Source organism: Salvia splendens, chromosome 18, assembly GCF_004379255.2.
Source record: "Salvia splendens isolate huo1 chromosome 18, SspV2, whole genome shotgun sequence".
Classification (NCBI taxonomy): domain Eukaryota; kingdom Viridiplantae; phylum Streptophyta; class Magnoliopsida; order Lamiales; family Lamiaceae; genus Salvia; species Salvia splendens.
Genome location: NC_056049.1, coordinates 24,977,554 through 24,999,098, shown reverse-complemented (window position 1 = coordinate 24,999,098; position 21,545 = coordinate 24,977,554). Strand labels below are relative to the sequence as shown.

Here is a 21,545-nt window from a genome sequence, read left to right as displayed (position 1 = left end):
ATCAAACTAATCATTCATAAAGTTTGTGCTCATCAAATGTTGTATATTCATTGACAATTTGTGTAAATAACTACTAATTTTCTCAACTTACCTTTAATCTAACATCCTGTAGTATAACATAGGATTGATTAACGAAGTGTGGACCAAAACCAACCATAATTTTCTGCCAAATTTGAACATGAAAATAATATATATTCATTCATTAGAAGCATTCTTCTTCTCACTATCAGTCAAGTTTAATATCAAAACTTTCATAATCAGCCTCATTGCAAATGGCCATGGCTCAAGAACCCTTGCAAATGGCCATGGCTCAAGAACCCTTGAAAATGGCCGTCGGACACAGTCAAGTTCCACCGGAGCTGGCTTCCGCAGCCTTTTTCTCCCTCTGCTTTTCCCTCTTCTTCTTGTTTTTCAGCGCGTTCTTGCTCAGTTCCCTGTAATCGACACACGGAGGGAAGATCAGAAGCAAATATACTAAAACGCTTCAAGCAAAAGAAACATCGACACACTTACCCAGTAGGACTTTCTCCGAATAGCTGCATGCACAAAAAAAATACCGAATCAGTACAAGTATATATAATCGAGAAAAACGAAATAAACAAAAACTAGATTGTGAGCAGACTTGTCTGAATCAGTTTGACAATTTTTTAAGATTTACCTCTGCCTGAACTGCAGCTGCTGCTTTAGCACTAGGCGGGCGATAGGCAGCGGGCTTTTGTGGAATAGATGGTTTTGAAATGGGCTGCGCAGATTTCGACCCTTGTCCTGACATATTAGTCTCATTTTAGTATATCTTACAGTAATAATATATCGGACAGTGTTTTGTGGGAGGGCAAGCAAAAAGATGGACCTTGTTTCGTGGTTGTATCTTCCAATTTCAGTGAGCCGACAGACTTCACAGCTTCTTCAATATCAGCAAACTTATCAGGTGACTGTGGTTTCCAGTCTACCTGCATCGATGAAGAAAAGCCAGCTAAGAATAAAGAACATAATTCCCACGAAGAACAGAAAATCAGAGGTATTGACCTGAAACAACTTGTCGTACATCCTCTTGAATAACAACGAACCTTTGTGGTCGAAGATTTTGATCCTTTGGAAACAGAGGAAATACAGTAATCAAATAATTCCATTAACTAGGCCACCAAGTGCCAGTAAATAATGATGCAAAGACGTTTAACAACTCGAAATAAAATTAACTAACTTCTATAGAACTGTTACTATCGATATATCAGCAGTAGTTCGATTTTTCTAGAAATAAAATAAAGATAAAAGTCCATACCCGTTGTCAACCTGCAGCCTTGGGGCTGTTGTTGCAGTCATAAAATAACGTCCGTCTGCGGACCACTCACTTGACACTGATAATTCAGCTCTTGTAGCTCCCAGTTGCTTCTTTTCCGTATAATCCCAAAATGCCTAAACAGAACACGAAAACTGACCTAAGCACTCGTCAAAACACTACACCAAGTGCATTGACAAACAAGAACGAGGCAAGTAAATCAAACGAATTCTACATGGAAAAGATACTGCTCAATGAGCTTTAAAGGGCGATGTAATTATGGAATTTCAAGGTTAATATTAATAGACTAGTCTAATGAAGGGAAACGACGCTACATCCACAAACAGAGCTCAGAAATCTCCCTTCGGACCAGCTAATGATATTTAAGAACTTTAGAAGTAATCAGTGATTGATTTGGAAGGATGTACCATGTCACCAGGCAAGTTACCGAATCCTGCCAAACATATAACTATGCGGTAGTTTTAAGGATACAAATGAACATAAGAAACTTTTTACGAAATAAAGAGAGAAAAGACGATGAGAGACGGGAGCAGAGACAGAGCTTAATGAAATGAAGCATGGAATAAAGGATACATTTTCCTTTTGGATTCCATCTAACAGTATTATATGGGCCGGTCCCGAGCTCTAGCAGGGGTTTGCACTTAGCATCAAATATTGTTGCCATTGCGGGCATAACTGAACTGTGTCAAGGAACAAAAAGAAAAAAACAGAACTAGAATAGATAACACAACATAGAGCTATTAAAACTTAAATAAATTTTAGGCATGCAATGATTTTCTTTACAAAAAAAATTATAAACAGATGCTCTAACTAGAGATATCGATTATCAGCTATGTGAAGAAGAAACCAAGGATACATCCATAAACAGCTGCAAATTCTTTACCAGAGGACGACCACTGAACATCGTGTACGGGCCCTTCTTTACCTGCCAAAGTACTCGGGATCAATTTCCATTAACTATTAGTATCCATTTATATAATCAAACACGAAGCATGTTTGCCAACTGGTTAAAAAAGGGAAGATGACACATACGGAGTGACACTAATCCCTCATAAATTCCATCTGTAGTCAGATAATTTAGCTTGGTCTCCCCATAATAACTTTGATTTGTTTTATCAACATCTGACTGCACGACAACCAAGAGTCCCTTGGAACCGAGGTTCCAATGCAATTGCACTGAGGAACACCTAAAGAAACTTTTCCGTGCAACAGGCTGACTCGGTGACTCCTTCGCACAAGAAAATATTTGAACATTGGCTGGCATCCCCTACAGAGACGAATGAGATAAGATTTACACTTAGGTTCATATGTGCAAAAAAGGACATTTAAAGCAATAGAAAACAACAAATTTTCAGTTTATCTTCACAAGACAAGAATTTCCAAATATCCCAAAACCCTCAATCAAAATACGTACACAACCTTGAACTGCAATTTCCCTTTTTGATGTGCTTAAAGATAATTCAGAATTGGTTTAATTACTTATCACTGCACAAATTTTGATTTTTAAACAAATCTATTTTTCGGTCAAGACAATACACAATCCTCAATCTTTTGGACTTCGGCCCAGATGTAAATTCAGGCCACACTTAATCCTACAAGGGAGCTAAAACTGAATTACGTGGCATTTCAGTCAATAACTGAACCTCTGAGTCTCGTATACACAAAAAAGACATTGTTTTACTCATCGTTTCCACAAACACTTGCAAGCAGTTCAGAAAAAAAAAATGAAGCTTCTTGCAGACAATTACAAACTTCAAAATTCCACAAAACTAGACATTCAAGAACAGATGACAAGTAAAAACCAACTTATTCAATCATATTAAAGTAATCATCGAAATAAACAAAGGCGCAAGGAAAAAACAACAACAAAATAGAATCAGAACAACTTGCAGTATGAATTCAATAACTTCAATTATAGCAAAAGCATTAGAGCATTAGGAAACCTTCGATTCAGGAACGAATACGGCCACATACGAGCCAGGGCTCTTCGAGAGCTCAAATGCAGCAATCCCCTGCACTTTAAGCCGATGAACGATCCCTCTCGAGAAATCTCCAGCATCAAAGAACTGCACTTCATTCGTCGCCAAACGACACGCCACAACTTCATCGGAGCTAAATCGAATCGACGGCCTAACAAAACAGCACGAAGCATCAATAACATTACTCAAATCAGATAATCCAACAGCTCAAAAATCAAAATCGCTCAAAATTACCATGTCGCCTTCGCCATATTCTTCTGAAACACCTGATAAACCGATTCTCCCGTCTCCGTCTTCCACAACACCACATTCTTCACCTGCGGCGTGGAGGATTTCTGAAATGTCTGCAAATAAGTGCCGCATGGCGATATGCTGGCCGCGAGGAGATTGGGGACTTGGAAAGCCCTAATTTCCGCCAAATTATTGGCGTCGTAGATGGTAATTAGGGAATCGGAGCGAACGGCCATGAGCTTCGATCCATCTTCGCTGAATTTTGTGGAGGTACACGGGATTTTATCGAGCTTGATTTGGGGCTCCCCGTTGCTGACTGGGGGGCCGCTCCAGATAGTAAAACCCCCTGGATCTCTCACTAAGATGTCCAGCGATGGAGGATTTGCAACCGCCATTGGTGACTGTGAGAGCTTCTCTGCGATTTAGGGTATTTATCAGCTCGCTTCAAAGACTCGATTTTTGGTATTTTAGTCTCGAGAGGTCAAACTAAACTCAATTGGTAAAAGAAATTAATAAAAATAAACATTATACTAATTTTTTCTCTAAATATCTCTTGAACTTGTTAATATTGTAGTATCCCACTTTATTCAATTAGTATTCCTTGGTGGATGTATTTTATTTTTATTTTTTTGTATTACAATGTGGATGTAGATAATATATAGTGATTGGATCTCATAACCTATATATAAGAAAATATGGTATCTATAAAACTTTACCTTCTCAAATATCTTTAAAAATAATTTTTTATGAAAAAAAAGGCAAATAAGTTTTACCACAATTTATGCATTTGACATCAATCATACCAACATTGTTTTAATGAATTAAGGTACTAAAAAGATATGCTAATTGCAATTTAGCACACAATTTATTAGTACTATTAGAATGGAAAGAGATGAAACCCATAGGTTTAATATGAAATAACATCAAAGGGCATTATAAGGTACCCAACCCAAACTGTAATACAGTGTGAAACTAACATAATTGTTCAAACATATATCAATCTCAACCTTCTAACATCAAGAACACCATCATATTTCTACAATGGGTTTCACCATTAAGCTCATAACATCTCTATCACCTGAAGCCACTATGAGTCTCCTAAACTCGTGGTGCTCTCTCAACCCGATCCTACCCAGATCAACACCGTGCATGACCTTATCCACTAGCAAAATATACTTCTTGTGACGAAGAAACGCAGAAATCTTATCCCCATTCACATGCTTTCTCATGGACGCCTGGTGATCTATGCTTAACTGCCCCATGTTCTCATTCTGCAGCTTCTCAGTGACCTCCTCCTCTCCCCCCACTTCCGACGGATATTCCGCCCAGATAACATAATCCATCTCGAGGCTAGTGTCGGAACCAGACAAAGACTTCATTTCAACGAGTCGATTAAACACCTTCCTCGTCACAAATGTGGTCCCAAACCCTCCCAATATCCCAACCCTACCCCCATTTTCACACAAATGCTTCAAAACCTCATCAACATACACATTGTAAAACGCAAGATCTTCACCATCAACATCACCAAACCTCTCTTGATTCATCTCCAATCTCTTACAAATCATGTGGTCCGGATTCAGCCGGTCCAAAACCACGACTGCATGAGCACTCATCTTGGCAATGTCTCTACTAAGCTTTGCAAGGTTCAAGAAATTGAACGTCAGCACTTTAGATCTCAGCTTCTTGAGCTCCTCGATCAGGCAGATCGCGTCGTTGGGTGAGGAGGGGAGGTGGCGCCGCGTGATCTTGGCATACTTGTTGATGAAGTTGGAGCACTTGGCGTCAATGGCTGAGATTATGGTGTCTAACACTTTGAACTCATTGCTCTTTTGTGAGAAGGCTGAGTTTCGGACCAAGTCTCGTTCTAGTTCGTGTTTTCTCGACATGATCAAAGCCATGAGGGTTATGAGCTCGCTTAGCCTGTGTTCTAGCTGCTTGATGTCTCTTCCTTCAGATTTGACGTGGAGGAATAAGTCTCGACAGGCGGGGTAGATCTCGGCTACAGATTGTGCGATGAATGTCGGGGCATGGACTTGGATATGCACCATTCTGAGAATATGCAGGTATGAGACGCGGGTTAGGGTTTGTTCTCTTTGGTTACAAATTTATCAAAAAAATATAAAGTTTAATTAAATTATGGTCTTTGCCATAATTTTAAACCCACTTATCCTATATTTATAAAAAAATTGCCTAATTAAAAGTTTGTTTGTCCGCCAAACTATATCATTTTGGTTATGAATACACAGCATTATTAACTCATCTACGATGACATTCATGTATGATTTCTTGTTTATTATATAAGATACAATTTCACCTAAAAATTTAGTCATGCAATAAAACTCAAAAAAATACGAAAAAAACGAGATATATATGGCTTCTAAACTAGAGCCTATACCGTGCATCTTAATATAAGATACATTAATTATGGAGTTTATATAAATACGAAGCTGGTTAATCAGTAATCAAGAATGATGATGTTGAAAAACAACATCATAATAGTTCTTAATAAAACTGAATAATAACAAAATCATAAAATTGATTCAAATTATGATCCAAAAAACCGATGAAAGGAATTTGTTTACCTGGATGAAAATTGAAATACAAGTATTCAACACAATGTCTTGATGTACTCTCTCTCTCTCTCTCTCTCACACACACACACACACACACACATAAATAGAGCAAAGATTAGACTGTATGTTTTTGGATTGGAAAATAAAGACAAGAATAACACACACACACATGTTTCTACTTATAGTATACAGCCAACTTGCACCAGTCTCTCCCAGTTTCCACAATTTAAATGTAATGCAATGCAAATTCAGTTGAAATTGATAGCCTTCTTCTCAGAAATTGCTGCGAAATAGCAAAGAATGTCCCTATTGACTTTTCAGCAATTTAGAGGAATGTAATTAATATTGAAATAATTGAGTTTTAACTTTACATCAATTTAGATATTATTCCCAAGTCTTGTTTGGTTTCATTTCATTGAAATTAGTGAGTATTATAACTACCCTCTTCATATGAAACTACAATAATAACATCAAATAGAGGTTGGATATTCAAGTAAAATATGGAATGACATATAAAGCACACTTGAAGTAAGTATATTGAGTTTTATGAAGCTAAAGCTGTCCCCCATGAATTCCTTTACCAATAGACCTGAGCTTAGCCATCCTGACCTCACCCAAAAAGTATTAGCCTTCAGCTACTGGGCTACCTCAAACCAGCCCGTATATGAACATACTCTAATAGTACCTTTTGTGGTTTATGACCCACATCGCCACAAGGGACAACTCAAAATGGAAAACATAATAAGTCTATGGGGATGGAAGGGGTATAAGTCTAAAAGGAAAACACATTCTATTGAGTTTTGACTTTTCGTCAATTTAGATTTTATTCCCAAGTCTTGTTTGGTTTCATTTCATTGAAATTAGTGAGTATTATAACTACCCTTGTCATATGAAACTACAATAGTAACATCAAATAGAGGTTGGATATTCAAGTAAAATATGGAATGACATATAAAGCACAGTTGAAGTAAGTATAGTGAGTTTTATGAAGCTAAAGCTGTCCCCGATGAATTCATTTACCAATAGACCTGAGCTTAGCCATCCTGACCTCACCCAAAAAGTATTAGTCTTCAGCTACTGGGCTACCTCAAACCAGCCCGTATATGAACGTACTCTAATAGTACCTTTTGTGGTTTATGACCCACATCGCCACAATGGACAACTCAAAATGGAAAACATAATAAGTCTATGGGGATGGAAGGGGTATAAGTCTAAAAGGAAAACACATTCTATTGAGTTTTGACTTTTCATCAATTTAGATATTATTCCCAAGTCTTGTTTGGTTTCATTTCATTGAAATTAGTGAGTATTATAACTACCCTTGTCATATGAAACTACAATAGTAACATCAAATAGAGGTTGGATATTCAAGTAAAATATGGAATGACATATAAAGCATAGTTGAAGTAAGTATAGTGAGTTTTATGAAGCTAAAGCTGTCCCCGATGAATTCCTTTACCAATAGACCTGAGCTTAGCCATCCTGACCTCACCCAAAAAGTATTAGTCTTCAGCTACTGGGCTACCTCAAACCAGCCCGTATATGAACGTACTCTAATAGTACCTTTTGTGGTTGGGGAAAGCTCACCCTCCCTAAAATGACCATAGTTGACGTAATTCTCAAAACCTACTACTACTATTTAGAATAATGGGCCGTTTTGGTCTAGCAAAAGAAAATTTTATTTATATGGATAAAAATTTGGTTACATAAATGTAGTTTTCATTTAAATTTTACGTATTAAACAATATCATAACTATATAGTACTATATCACAAAATACAGCTTAATTAGTTGTTAAAACGTTTTTTTTCTTTAGTAGATTAGATGCGAGTCACTTTAGAAGATATGTACATTAATTGGTGTGTGAATATATAATAACCCTAAAAAACAATATCATAATAATGCTAGTATTTATGTAAATATAAATGAAGTAAATTATAAGCATTATAGCAGTAGGCATATCTCACTCAATATTAAATTTATATGCAATTGTGCAGCATGTATATCTATAAATAATACAGTAATTTAATACTATCAATTATGTGCTTAATCATATAAATTCAGTGGGATACTTCTCATCATATATCTTGTAATTAAAATAATCTTGCTGGCATGAGAAGGACTGCAATATAATCGCTGACACTGAAACTAATTATTATTATTTTTGAACTAATATTCCCATGATTGTATGGATCAAGTTGATGGTGACTTAATTACATTACTTAATTATTTAACTCAGGTCCATAATGCGAAACCAATTGGATGGATTTATATCAATTTCTCTCCTGGATTCAAAAATATTTACAAAAAATACTTTAAAATATTACTATGCATTTTAATTGAGTCCTATGTTGCATAGAAGTTATTATTTTTTTAAAATATCTTTGTTATCCAATTTGTCTCCCTATCCTTATTGCAATAATATACACATAGGAATTATCATTATTATTTTGTACCAGCGTTTTGAGATGCACGGCTAATGATGTGTTCCCCACAATTTCTTAATCATAATCATAAAGTCTCCCTCCCAGGCTCCCACTATACACACCATAATGCAATATTTTACAAATAAAATAAAATAAACATCACATCTATCTTATCCCTTTTCTCTCTCCTCAACTTTATAATTATAATTATAAGGATCATGTCATGTGTATATTCATATTTATCAATATATGCAAAATTGTTTTTTTAATTTTAATCTTTAACCAACCCACTTGACCTGTCATGTTGACTTATTAAAATTCCTATATTGCCCTTCTAGTTATTGCAATGGCAAATTGCCAAATTTAATCAATTTAATTATATACCTATGTGCCTACTAATTAAAAGTAGTAAAATATCACGAAATCCTACATAAAAAGTAAGTAACATGCTTTTTGTTTTAGATTTTTACAGATTTAGTGGGAGATTCGAGTCCTAATTTGGCGTTTGTGCTAAAGACAATCTATATTTCGTAGGTTAATTTTCTACCTTTGTATTTTTAACAAAGTAAATAAGTTTCTTAACATCAAAATTACATATATACTTTAATATAACAATAAAATGCTTTGAACCATAGGAAACAGGTGATGCCCAAACGGTCAATACAAACTAAAAAAAGTGGGAACAATAATTGAATATTCATCTAAAAGGAAAACAAAACAACAAATCAACCGGTAAAATATGATAAAAGAATAGTACTATATGGCATAATCTAAATTTATCTAGATTTTCAGTCGTAAACACCTGCATCAAGCAACCATAATCACTATCTATATTTTAAAGATTATTTAGCTTACTAAGCATAATTAATCTCAATTTTTTAATTTAAAGATTATTTAGGTTTAGTGTTTTAATTAAAACCGGTCTAAACTATACAAAATTACTTTTTGACTAAAAACGGTCTAAATTATAAAATTCTAGAGAAATAGAAAATGTTGGTTGACTAATAGTGAATAGTAGAGATTTCTATAAATATTAAGGAACATTAATTCGAAATATATTATTCACCACAATAAAATACTCTTTTATTGGTGGGCCGTGTTAAGAAATAAGTAATATTTGAAGGTGAATTAAGTTATTTTCTAATGCCAACCTTTTGTCACTGTTATTATTTTTTATATAGTGAGTAAACTTTAAATAAATGCCAATCATAGAAAATTGGTTGCCTAGTTTCAATCGCTATTATTACAACATATTTGACTGTTTATAGATTTAATAAGGCTAACCCCTCATGCATTATTTAAACTATTATTCTGTTCAAAAACTGTCTTCGAATTTATAATTGCTTCTTTCTTACCACTTAAGCAATTATTATGACGTTGGGCTAATCATATGTGATTTGTCCCAACCATCATGATAGATTATGATATTTGATTTACTTACTATCAATCAAGGAAGTCAATTATTCTCATGGAAAATAACTTTATAACTTTTGTTCTATAATTAAATAGATAATTAAATGCATGTCCCATTTTAATTTTTTAGATCAAGTGATGTCAATTTGTTATTTTACTTCGGTTCAAAATGCAAATTAAACTTAGTAGAATTGGCAATAGAATATAAGTTATTCAGAAGTGGAATTTGAACAAATTTAAAAATAAATACCATTGTGTCAACTTGTGACTAATAACTCAATTGGATGTATAATGGCAACGTCATGATATACTTTGAGTACGATTCAATTTTTTAAAAATAAGAAAGATGTCCATAACATCATGCTTTTTCCTAGACATAGTCATCCTTCTATATATGTATAACAATAAATTTCGACCACCCCAAATGTTTTTACTCAAATTTGTGTAAAAGTTTGCCTAAATTTGGGTATTTGGATTAAAAAAATGTTTCTAACTTTGATTGCGATTTTACATAAAAACGAATATGTTATTTTTATCAAACATTAAATCATATTTTATCGGTATTTAAACCAAAAACACCATTAACAGACAATGAAACAAGATTACAAGAATATAATTAATTAAGGCGACTTAAAGGTAGATAAATTTAAATATTTGCCTTATAATAAATAAAGTAAATTAGGTAGATACATAAGTACATAACATTGTAATTAAAGAAAATAATTGTATATATCGGATAAGGATGAAGTTTTGGTCTTAATACCAACTTGTCGTCAAATTTCATTAATTAAATCTGTTAATAGTTTTTCACTGCAAATACGAAATTTATTATGAGTCCATTCTCGAATAACAATTACCTAAGTACCAAAACTTAATGAGTAATACAAAATAATAATAATAATAATATCACTTAACATATTCTATATGTAGCTAATATGTGTGTACATCCGAATATAATGACTACGACCCTCTCTAAATTTCCCCCTCATAAAAGGAAAAACTAATTAGAGGGGACATAAAAAATAGAAGCATAAAAATTTAATGAATTAGCTCTTTCATGGCCATTAATCTTAGTTGCCAAGTCAATAATTATAGCTAAATTTGTAGTCCTTGGCTTATGTTGGCACATTAATTAATAATACTAATCTAAGAAATACAATGTACGTAGTGACTAAAAATAATGTACATTATGATAATAGGAGGATAAAGGCATACGCATAAATTTATTAGGAATTAGATATTCTAAATTTTTAATTTTGGGACGATAATTTTCATATGTTCTTTTATTATGATATGGACTTTTGCATATTAATTTTCACAAAATACCAAACTCTTTTATATGAAATATAGATAAAATACAGTTTAGTTGATAAGATCTTTTTAAAAAATAAACAAGTCGCGCGAATGTTCAAATTACCTGAGTATCCGATAAATTGGAAATCTTTATCGGTCATCCCTTTCTTACTTTGTTTTGTAGGAGGAAAGCTAATGCAGTATGTTTTGGTATCATGTGAATTCACACTCTATTAATAATAGATTTTGTAAGTACAATGAATTTTCTTCCTATAGTCACGAGGCATATATGACTAATAGTTATAAGTATATTCATATTAGCGTGAGTTACTAAAACAAGACAAGTAATACTATAATTATGAGTTCATAAGATCCATACCTAACACTTCATGCATAATATGGCCAAATACATGAATTCCAATTTTACAAGTGGTTAAATTCATTCTATTTTTGGAGAAATGCATATGAATTTGTTCGTTCATTGAGAAAAGAGTAACATATGACTAACTAGTGTTATCACCCGTGCTATGCACGGGACAAATGATTTCCAAATAATAAAGATATATTAACGGCTAAATATATTAAAATAAAAAGTTAGAGTGGAGAATATGAATATAATAAGACAAAGGATAAATTGGAAATATGCTTCCATTTCAGAAAATGAAATAAGACATTAGAAAAATATGTGTCATAGTTGAATAAAGGAAGCATATGGTATATAACACTTTATTAGATGTATTTATATCCTTACACTATATATTTGGAAAACACAAAAGTAAAAAATTCTGTATAAATTTGATCATGATAACATAGTACTCCCTCCGTCCACTATAAGCGATTAACATGTTTTTGGGGCATCCCACTGAAAATCTATTAAAAGGGTAAATGACTCCACTACTATGTAATGTACCAAAATGATAAAATGACTTCACTACTATGAAACGAAGGAAGTAGTTTTAAACTCAATAAAATATGAGTGTTAATGAGTTAGTTGAATGTGAGGTCCACTACAAAAGATGGTAAAAGTAAAAGGTGACAAATTTTCAGGGACGGACAAAATGAGAATAAGTGACAAATTTTCAGGAATATGGACAGTAGTAGTATTTTTTTATAGAATTTTAGTAATTCAAGAGATTTGGTGTCTTTAAAGAATTTTCATAAGTTAATATATGAAAATATAAACACAATTTGCAAACAATTGAGTATGTATTAATAACGAAATAATTTTACTTCCAGGTATTAATTACTTTGAATTTACGTTAGATAATTTATTTATAATTAAGTTTCAATTATATATGCATCTTTCAATAAAATTTAGAAGGACCACTTTCTATAAAACTACTCGAATTCATCCAGTTAAAGATTTATTTTACTATATATAACAATTTCCAATAATTATACCTATATTTTTAAATTAAAAATCTAATAAAATGCAAAATAATAATATACAAATTTATTACAAAATAGAATTTAAATTAAAGATATTATCATTATATTTAAAACATAAATATAATGATAATGTAGCCATAACACCCAATTTGGAACGCTAAATTTTTATAAATTTTTAATCATAAAATTCATCACAAATAAAGCCCAAATAATACACTCCTTAACTAAAATACCAACACAAATAAAGCCCAATTAATACACTCCTTAAACTAAAATACCAACACAAATAAACCCAAATAATAGTACTCCATAAATTAAACCCTATATGAAAAAGCGGCGCCTCGACTAAAGACATTCGAGGGATCAATACTTTTTTACCAATATTATGGCATCTAATACTCGTCCCTCCAAAACATAATCACTTAATCGTTTAATTATCAATATGGTGTTATTGCAAAATCAATTCGAGTGATCTATAATCTTTAACAATATCAAATTGTGTACCAACTTTCAAAATGGAAGATCCAATAATAGTACTCCATATCTAATACTCGTCCCTCCAAAACATAATCACTTAATCGTTTAATTATCAATATGGTGTTATTGCAAAATCAATTCGAGTGATCTATAATCTTTAACAACATCAAATTATGTACCAACTTTCAAAATGGAAGATCCAATCATAGTAAAAATGTACTTCTCTTAACCCATTCTAAATGAAACATTTCATATTCGTTAAACAATTTTTCACAGTTTTAATTTCTGATATAAGTGGAATAAAATAAAATAAAACAAATGACAATGAGAAGATGTGTGACTAAGAATGATTTAATTATAATAAGATATACACATAAAGGATGCGAGTAATGATCAAAATGAAAAAAAAACATATAATTTGAATAAAGAAATAGTTCAACAATTGTACTCCATATCTTAAGTAATTTAAATATGTATATAGGAAATTTATAAATTATATAGTTTGAATATTAAATATAACTAAAATTTTATATATAAATATAATCTAAAAATCATTTCAATATACCAAAGAGTAATAAAAAAAGTATTCAATAAATTAATATGTAAATTTATTTAATTAAAAAGAATTTACTTTAAAAATATATACAAATTCAATAAATTAGAAGTCTAAATTAGCACATATATATATTCCACTACTTTGAGAAATCCATAAAATGATATGAGAAAAAGTCTTGAACAACAATATATTGTTTAATAGAATACATCAAAGTCTAACTCAATTCTAACTATATAGTATATCTTAAGTAGTTGAAATATGTATATACATACATAGTTATAAATTAGATAGATTAATATTAAACATAAAAATTTTTATAGTATATAAATATTATCTAAAAATAATTTTAAAATACCAAAGAGTAGTAAAAAATATTCAATAAATGAATATATAAATATAATTTATTTAATTAAAAAGAATTTAACTTTAAAAATGTATATAAAATCTGATAAATTAGAAGTCCATATTAGCATATATAAATATATATATTCCAATATATTGAGAAATCTAAAAACTATTATGAGAAAAAGTCTTAAACAAAAATATAGTATCATTTATAGAATAAATCAAGGTCTAACTCAATTTTAACTATGTATATATATATCTTAAGTAAATGAAATATGTATACATATATTTATTTATAAATTATATAGCTTGAATACTAAATATAAATAAAAATCAATACACAAATATAATCTAAAAATCATTTCAATATACAAAGGAGTAATAAAAAATATTCAATAAATTAATATATAAATAATGTATTTAATTAATAATATGGTATTTTAAAAATAAATACAGTCCAAAAAATTTAAAGTCTAAATTAGCATATATATTCAAAATTTTTGAGAAATCTAAAAAATGATATGAGAAAAAGGTTTTAACAACAATACATAATTTAATAGAATAAATCAAAGTGTAACTCAATTATAACAATAACTTAAGTAATTTAAATATGTATATTTATAAATATATAATTTATTTTTAAATTATATAGATTGAATATTAATTATAAATAAAAATTATATACAAATGTAAGCTAATAATAATTTCAGTATACCAAAGAGTAATTAATTTCTCATTTATACCAACAATTTTATGTGCGTGTATGAATGATTAATTACTATTATCATATAAATCTAAAAATTTAAATAATGTACAGAATACTATTTCTGGGCTCAAAAATTTAATTTAAATAGCCTAATTATTATAGGCTATTATCAAATTCAATGCAAGAACAAATTAAATTTGAAAATTTAAGGCTGCAAATATTTTCTTCTTAACCTAAATAAATAATTAAAACGTGGGCACTATTTAATTTCAACGTAGGATAAATATAATTTTCAGCCCAATCAGGGGTAAATACATAACTCATACAAAATGTATCACATTTGTTTCATATTAGTACAAAAGGTTTGAAGTTGACATAAAGCATACACAAAGTTTTATTCGTGTTTCAATTTAGTACATTCTGTTATATGTGTTTAAACGGCGTTGACTCTTTGTTTATGTGAAGTACAAAATGTGTCATCATTGTTTCATGTTGGTACAAAAAGTTTTTTGATTGTTTCATATTGGTACAAATTTTTTTATCATTGTTTCATGGTTTGTATGTCATATAATTAAAAAGTTAACACCATTTAAACACATATAACAGAATGTACTAAATTGAAACACGAAAGAAACTTTTGTACGATTTATGTCAACTTTACACTTTTTGTACTAATATGAAACAAATGTGATACATTTTATATGAGTTTTGTATTTACCCCGCCCATTAGGATGTTCAATTAGAATGTGGCCTAGCCCATTGTATAAATACCTACTTCTTCTACCTCTCATTTCCTCCACAACCCTAACTCAGAGAGAGGCTCCTCATTCTTTCTACACCATACTGCCGCCGCCACCCTTCCTCCGGCGTCCTCACTCTTTCTCGGAACTCTCTCTTTCGCGCCGCCGGATTAGTCACTGTTGCCGCCGCTATCCCCCCTCCTCACACTACCGTCAATTCTCTCCCTCGGTGATCTCTCTCTCTCACCAAAGACATCCTCTGCCATCGTGGATGCGGTTGCCTTCTTGCCGCCGCTTCCCTCCAGCCGCCCTCGGTTTTAAGGCCGACACCACCACCGCCATCCAAGAACTCGCACGGTGTTGTGCTGTCTACCCAACATAATGGTCGCAAAATATATGGTTTCGGTAGTCTCTTTGCCGTCGATTTTCTCCGATGGACAATGATTACTGCAAACATGTGAACGAAATTCACAGAATGGTGTTTCGTTTTCACCTAATTTGTGGCCAAATATTGTTTCTTTGAAAGTACTCCCTCCATTCCATAGTAGTGGGGGCATTTCTTTTCGGCACGGAGATTAAGAAAGTAGAGAGATGAAGAGAGAATAAAGTAAGAGAGAGTAAAGTAAGTGAGAAGAAATGTGTTAACTTTTACTAAAAAAGGAAATGACTCTACTACTATGGAATGTACCAAAATAGCAAAATGACTCCACTAGTATGGAACGGAGGGAGTAGCATTTATAAAGGATCAAACTTCCTCCATAAGTCAAGTTGTATATTGGTTTTCCAAATTTTTCAAATAAATCTGAAGGCCTACCACTTCTTTTGATGCTAGCCTTCACATGTGGAGTCTTTACAAAAATTTTTTGGCATGCTTCTGTTTTGATGCTTTTTTTATTCTTGTTGGAGAAGACAGACACCTCATTGCACTTCCCAACACATTTCTACTGAAAATATTCAGCAAAGTGGCGTGTGATGTCATTTTTTTAATGACAAAAAGGTAAACAAAATAGCTTTGCATTTTCCCGCCAAAAAGGGTAAATTAGTCTTTTCATTAAACTGTCACTTTAGATTATGATAGATTTACGATTTTGGTCCAAAACATTCAATTTTTGAAAATCGAGTCCAAAACATACGAAAACGCTATCGAATAGGTCTTTTTTTACGGTTTCCGTCATTTTTTACGGTCAACCATCAATTAGCTCAATTTTGACCCGTTAGACTTAATCTGTAATTATTAATTGGTTAATATTATGTTAATTATTTTTCTAAATAATTCAATTTTTAATATTTTGAATATGAAAAGTCAATCTTCCAAAACTCTCTCTCTCTCTTTTCTATCTTCTCTCTCGTCACTCTCCTAAGAACAAGAACCCTAGTTCCGATCTCGACCAAGAACAACCCGATTCCGACCGATTATTGCTGGTTTCCATGAGTAAAAAAAAATAATTAGCTATAGTAATTAAAATCAGTTAATCGGGTCAAAATTGAGCTAATTGACGGTTGACCGTAAAAAATGACGGAAACCGTAAAAAGGACCTATTCGATAGCGTTTTCGTATGTTCTGGACTCGATTTTCAAAAAATGAATGTTTTGGACTAAAATCGTAAATCTGTTATATATTTAGGATCAAAATAGTACTTTACTCTTCAGAAAAATATTGGGATGCCTCAATTTTTTACTCAAACTAGGTCTTATTAGCATGATTAAATTTATTCTCTATCTTTATCTACAAATGTGGCAGAGAAGGATTCGTGATCACCCAATATTCAAAAATAGTAATAATATATAATTAATTTAAAGCTATTACTCAATAATTATAATTAAGAAAAAATTACTAATATTTATTGTGATTTTTAAATATTAATTAAAATAATAGCATTATATTTGTTCCAATTTTTTTTTCTTATTTATATACTTTTGCTTTTAGTTTTTTTTAATGAAAATATCTTATACTTAAACGAACACATTTTTTTAATTTTTTTTTGAAAACATCATAGTTTATTCTAACTAATGTATAGAATAATTAATCTTTCCAATTATTTAACATAATTATCGAATATAGCGACAATCCAAAAGTAGGCTAACTAAACCATACCTAAAACACGACATAAAATCACTCGAACACATCGCGTAAATAAACCCACCAAACAAGGGCATTTCCGTCCTTCCACCCCCTCCACATTCGTAAAATCCGCCACTCTTCCCACAAACTCCACCATTTTTAATTTTAAAAAATCCACCAAAAAAAAAATCCCCTTTCTCTCTCTCCATCTTCAGCTAAATACACTATTTATTTATTCACCTCCTCATTTCCGAACCCAAACAAAATCAAACTCCATCGCCTCTCCAGACTTTTTTGCTTTTAGAGAGAGAGAAACAGGGGAGAAAAGAGCAAGAAATGGTGGATGATTTCATGGTGTGTGTGGACAGGATAATAGCTTCAGCTGCGTGCCTCCAAGAATCGTCTTCTTCGGCGGTGGAGAGAGAGAGTGAGGCGCAAGTTAGCGTTGGCGGCGGCGATGGCTGCAGTTTTAGTAGTGTGAAAGGGAAAGGGAGTTTGCGAGAGTGCAAAATTTGCCAGGAGGAAGATGAGGAGAAGGATATGGAAGCTCCCTGTGCTTGCAATGGAACCCTCAAGGTTTCTTTTTTCTCTCAAAGTTTTCATCTTTTTTTCTGGGTTTCTTTCTATGAGATTGTTGCAGTATGTGGGTGCGTTAAAAACAGTTTCTTTTTTCAAAAAGAAAAAACTTTTACAGCATGTTTTATTTGTGTGTGTGTGCTGTGGTTTAGATGGATGGAAGTTGGGATTGGAGTAGATTTTCTTGTTTCCAGTCTCTGTTTTTCTACTTTTTTTTTCTTTGAAAAACTTCATTTTTGATCGGGTGTAGTGTTTTATGGTACATACCTAATATTTATTGTATTTTAAAGAAAAAAACTGCTGTCTTTTAGACTTTTGGTATGTGGGATTTGTTCATGTTGGGCATTGTGAGTTTGTTTTGGGGGGGGGGGGGTCCTGTTTTCTGGTATATATTTATTGTCTTTTTAAGAAAAAAGTGCTGTCTTTTAGAATTTTGGTGGCTGGAATTTGTTCATGTTTAGCATTGTGAGATTTTTTTATGGGATGTCTGTTTTTCTGGTATATATTTATTGTCTTTTTAAGGAAAAAACAGCTGTCTTTTAGATTTTTGGTGTTTGGGATTTGTTCATGTTGAGCATTGTGAGATTTTTTTTATGGGATGTCCTGTTTTTCTGGTATATATTTATTGTCTTTTTCAGAAAAAATGATGTGTATAATATTTTTTGTATTTGGAATCTCTGCATATTTAATGGGCTGTCCTTTTTTAGGTAAATGTATTGTATTTTTATGAACATAAAATGGTGTGGTTTGAATTTGGTGCAGTTGTGCATTTAGTGCCTACTGTATTTATCCCATTGTTGATAGATTCTATTGATTTGGAGTAAAGGGGATTCATTCATACAATTCAATGTTCTTGAATTTTGTATTGCCATTTCACATGGGTACACCATTTTTCTAACTCTTGTGATTGAGATTTCGAAAAGAAAACATTTTTCTGTTTTGATGTGATGATATATGCTATTGTATAACGATTCACAAAAATATCTGATAGTTTAACTATTTGAAAAGAAAAAAAAAAGTTGGTGGGGGCCAGAGCCCCCTATCCTTCATTTAGACTGAATCTCACATTGTTTCAACAATGGTACAATGCAGCCTTGAATTGATGACTGAATCAATGAAACACAAAGATTACTAATACATTATTCAATATACTAAATTCCTGCAAATTTTTTGCTGCAGAATTAATAAAAAAGGTGTCTTATATTTGATTTTTTCTACTTTCTGATTCTTGAAGTGTTTCTTTATTTATGAAAAGTGAGTTTTGTTAAGTATAGATTAACTTCACTTTTTCATGAATCTAATGGGGAACTTGTTTGGTGACTTTGGTTCGAGTCTTATACTTCCCGTGGTGCCATATGCCTCACAATGTGAATGCTCGTGTTATTGTTAGATACTTGGTTGTATTTGTGATGCTAATTCTCCTTCGGTGTTCATGTAGTTTGCTCATAGGAAATGCATTCAGAGATGGTGCAACAAGAAAGGGGATATCACTTGTGAAATATGCAATCAGGTCAGAATCTTTGTATTTATGTAACATCACGTCAATCAAATAATGTAGTAGAAGTTTAATATTTGGAGTCAACAGGTATTTTCTCCGAATTATAGCTGTCCGCCTCCAAGAACGAATGCTGATGTCTTGGCTATCGATATCAGGTAAATAGTCAACTCTTTCATCTCATCATCAACCAAATGCTCTGTTAGATTAGTTTTCAACTGTAAAATCTGTCTTTAACTATTTACCTAAGTATTCTAGTTTGTCTTTTTGTTGTATAACACGAAAGGAGATATAAGAAACGAGGATTGGATGATGTTGATGCGTTGCCTTTGTTAAATATATCTAATTATTAGTTATGTCCATGATTTTGAGTAATGGTGAAAAGATTTCTTATGTGCTATGAAGAACTGAGTATACACTTGCTTTTGGCTTTCTGTCTCATTTTCGCCCTTTTATCTTTCGATCAGACAAGCTTGGGGTCCTCACATAGATCTTCGAGACCCTCGACTATTGGCTTTTGCAGCAGCTGAGCGCCAGTTTCTGCAGTCAGATTACGATGACTATGCCATAGCCAACAGCGGGACTCTTACCTGTTTCCGATCAGTAGCTATCGTCGTAAGCAAACCAAAACACCTTCCAACCGGATTCATGATCTTCCCTTCTCTTGACAGTGATGTAAATCGTGCATTTTTTTCTGATATTGGCAGCTGATGATGCTGTTGCTTATACGTCAAACTCTTATGATCACGAGAGACTTTGGAGTGCTGCGCGAATCATCAGTTTTCGTCCATGTAAGTCCTAACTCGAAATTTTTTCATAACCTCGAAATTGTGCAATGTTATCAAGATCTAAGGTTTCTCAATTTCTGTTGCCTTTTTCTTGAATCCAGTATCAGATTTCGGTTCTTCAGCTTGCTGGTTTTCTTCTCCCGTGCTATGTTGTTGGCCGTTCATGGTACCTTGTACAATGCCGAAGGAGAAGGCAGGTTTGTTCGTCTTAATACACCCCCCCTTCCCCTTATCACATCATGCTACGTTTTGTTAATAAGGTTCCGTAACAATAATGAAAAAAATGTAACGTTGTTAGGAAATATGATTCGTGAGAATATTGCTTCTGATGATGGACTTCTAGGAATGTAGTATGATTCTTGATAGATTACATCTTCTGCGTTTGAAAATATTGTCGAAAAATTTAAACATTATGGTCGATGGCTTGAAACCGTAGTGTGTCAAGAGAAGCTCGACCTTAAGAGCAAACGAACTTATAAAACGTGCACGAGCTATTCAACACCTCTTCACTTCTTTCGAGCCATTTATACACAAGTTGTCTAACTTATACTTTGTCCATACATTAGGGTTGACAGCAGGCGGCACTGGTGGATGGACTGAGGTGAAATGGTCTGGTTCGTGCACGGCTGCATTTCTCGTAGAAGACAAGTTGAATGATTGAGGATTGAACGAGGTTTTAACGCGACAGATTGATCGGAGATTAAGGTTTACTCCGATGATTTCTGTGATTTCTACCTGGTGACTCGGAAGCAAGTGTAAATTTGATTATTTTGAGTTCACTTAGGTGCTTTTGCGGAATTATTGTTCAAAAATTTGAGGTTTTGTTATCACAAGTTGAAATGAAATTGCAATTCTTAACCAAGTGAAGCCTAATTTATACAAACGTTTTACTTTTATTTATTTTTTTAAGTGCTCATAAACTCAACCTTGTGGCCTACTATTGATTGAGAGAAATGTGGCAGAGTGTTGGCATGATTTGGGTATCCGATCCACTACTATATCACTATTTTTTAAAATTGTGGAATTAAATAAATATTGACTAAAATTCATGATTTATGATTTTTCGATAATTGGTGAGGTTCGTAATGCTAAAATCTGAGCTAAATACTCCTATAGTTTAATTTGTTTATGTATCTATAGTTAATTAAGTTCATACATTTGTTAATCTCCCATGAAATATTAAAATTAATTCAATTG

General features: G+C 32.4%; 3 protein-coding genes across 3 annotated transcripts; 1 reads left to right on the top strand and 2 right to left on the bottom strand.

Annotated features, from left to right (window-relative positions):
• Positions 1-151: 151 nt before the first annotated feature.
• On the bottom strand, positions 152-3,968 carry LOC121777278 (eukaryotic translation initiation factor 2A-like). The gene is made up of 12 exons (XM_042174472.1): positions 3,511-3,968; positions 3,241-3,427; positions 2,330-2,564; positions 2,154-2,222; positions 1,871-1,972; positions 1,705-1,745; positions 1,280-1,413; positions 1,027-1,090; positions 851-950; positions 659-765; positions 514-536; positions 152-434 (listed from the first exon to the last, which is right to left on the bottom strand). Exons 1-12 carry the CDS (start codon positions 3,900-3,902, stop codon positions 344-346), a joined length of 1,545 nt encoding a protein of 514 aa, XP_042030406.1. The 5' UTR covers positions 3,903-3,968; the 3' UTR covers positions 152-343.
• A 567-nt stretch (positions 3,969-4,535) lies between these two features.
• LOC121776993 lies at positions 4,536-6,249 on the bottom strand. Its single transcript, XM_042174125.1, has 2 exons — positions 6,093-6,249; positions 4,536-5,559 (listed from the first exon to the last, which is right to left on the bottom strand). Exon 2 carries the CDS (start codon positions 5,556-5,558, stop codon positions 4,536-4,538), a length of 1,023 nt encoding a protein of 340 aa, XP_042030059.1. The 5' UTR covers position 5,559; positions 6,093-6,249.
• An 11,405-nt stretch (positions 6,250-17,654) lies between these two features.
• On the top strand, positions 17,655-21,210 carry LOC121777679. The gene is made up of 7 exons (XM_042175018.1): positions 17,655-18,065; positions 19,504-19,575; positions 19,651-19,718; positions 20,028-20,175; positions 20,268-20,351; positions 20,450-20,545; positions 20,915-21,210. Exons 1-7 carry the CDS (start codon positions 17,826-17,828, stop codon positions 20,918-20,920), a joined length of 714 nt encoding a protein of 237 aa, XP_042030952.1. The 5' UTR covers positions 17,655-17,825; the 3' UTR covers positions 20,921-21,210.
• Positions 21,211-21,545: the final 335 nt, after the last annotated feature.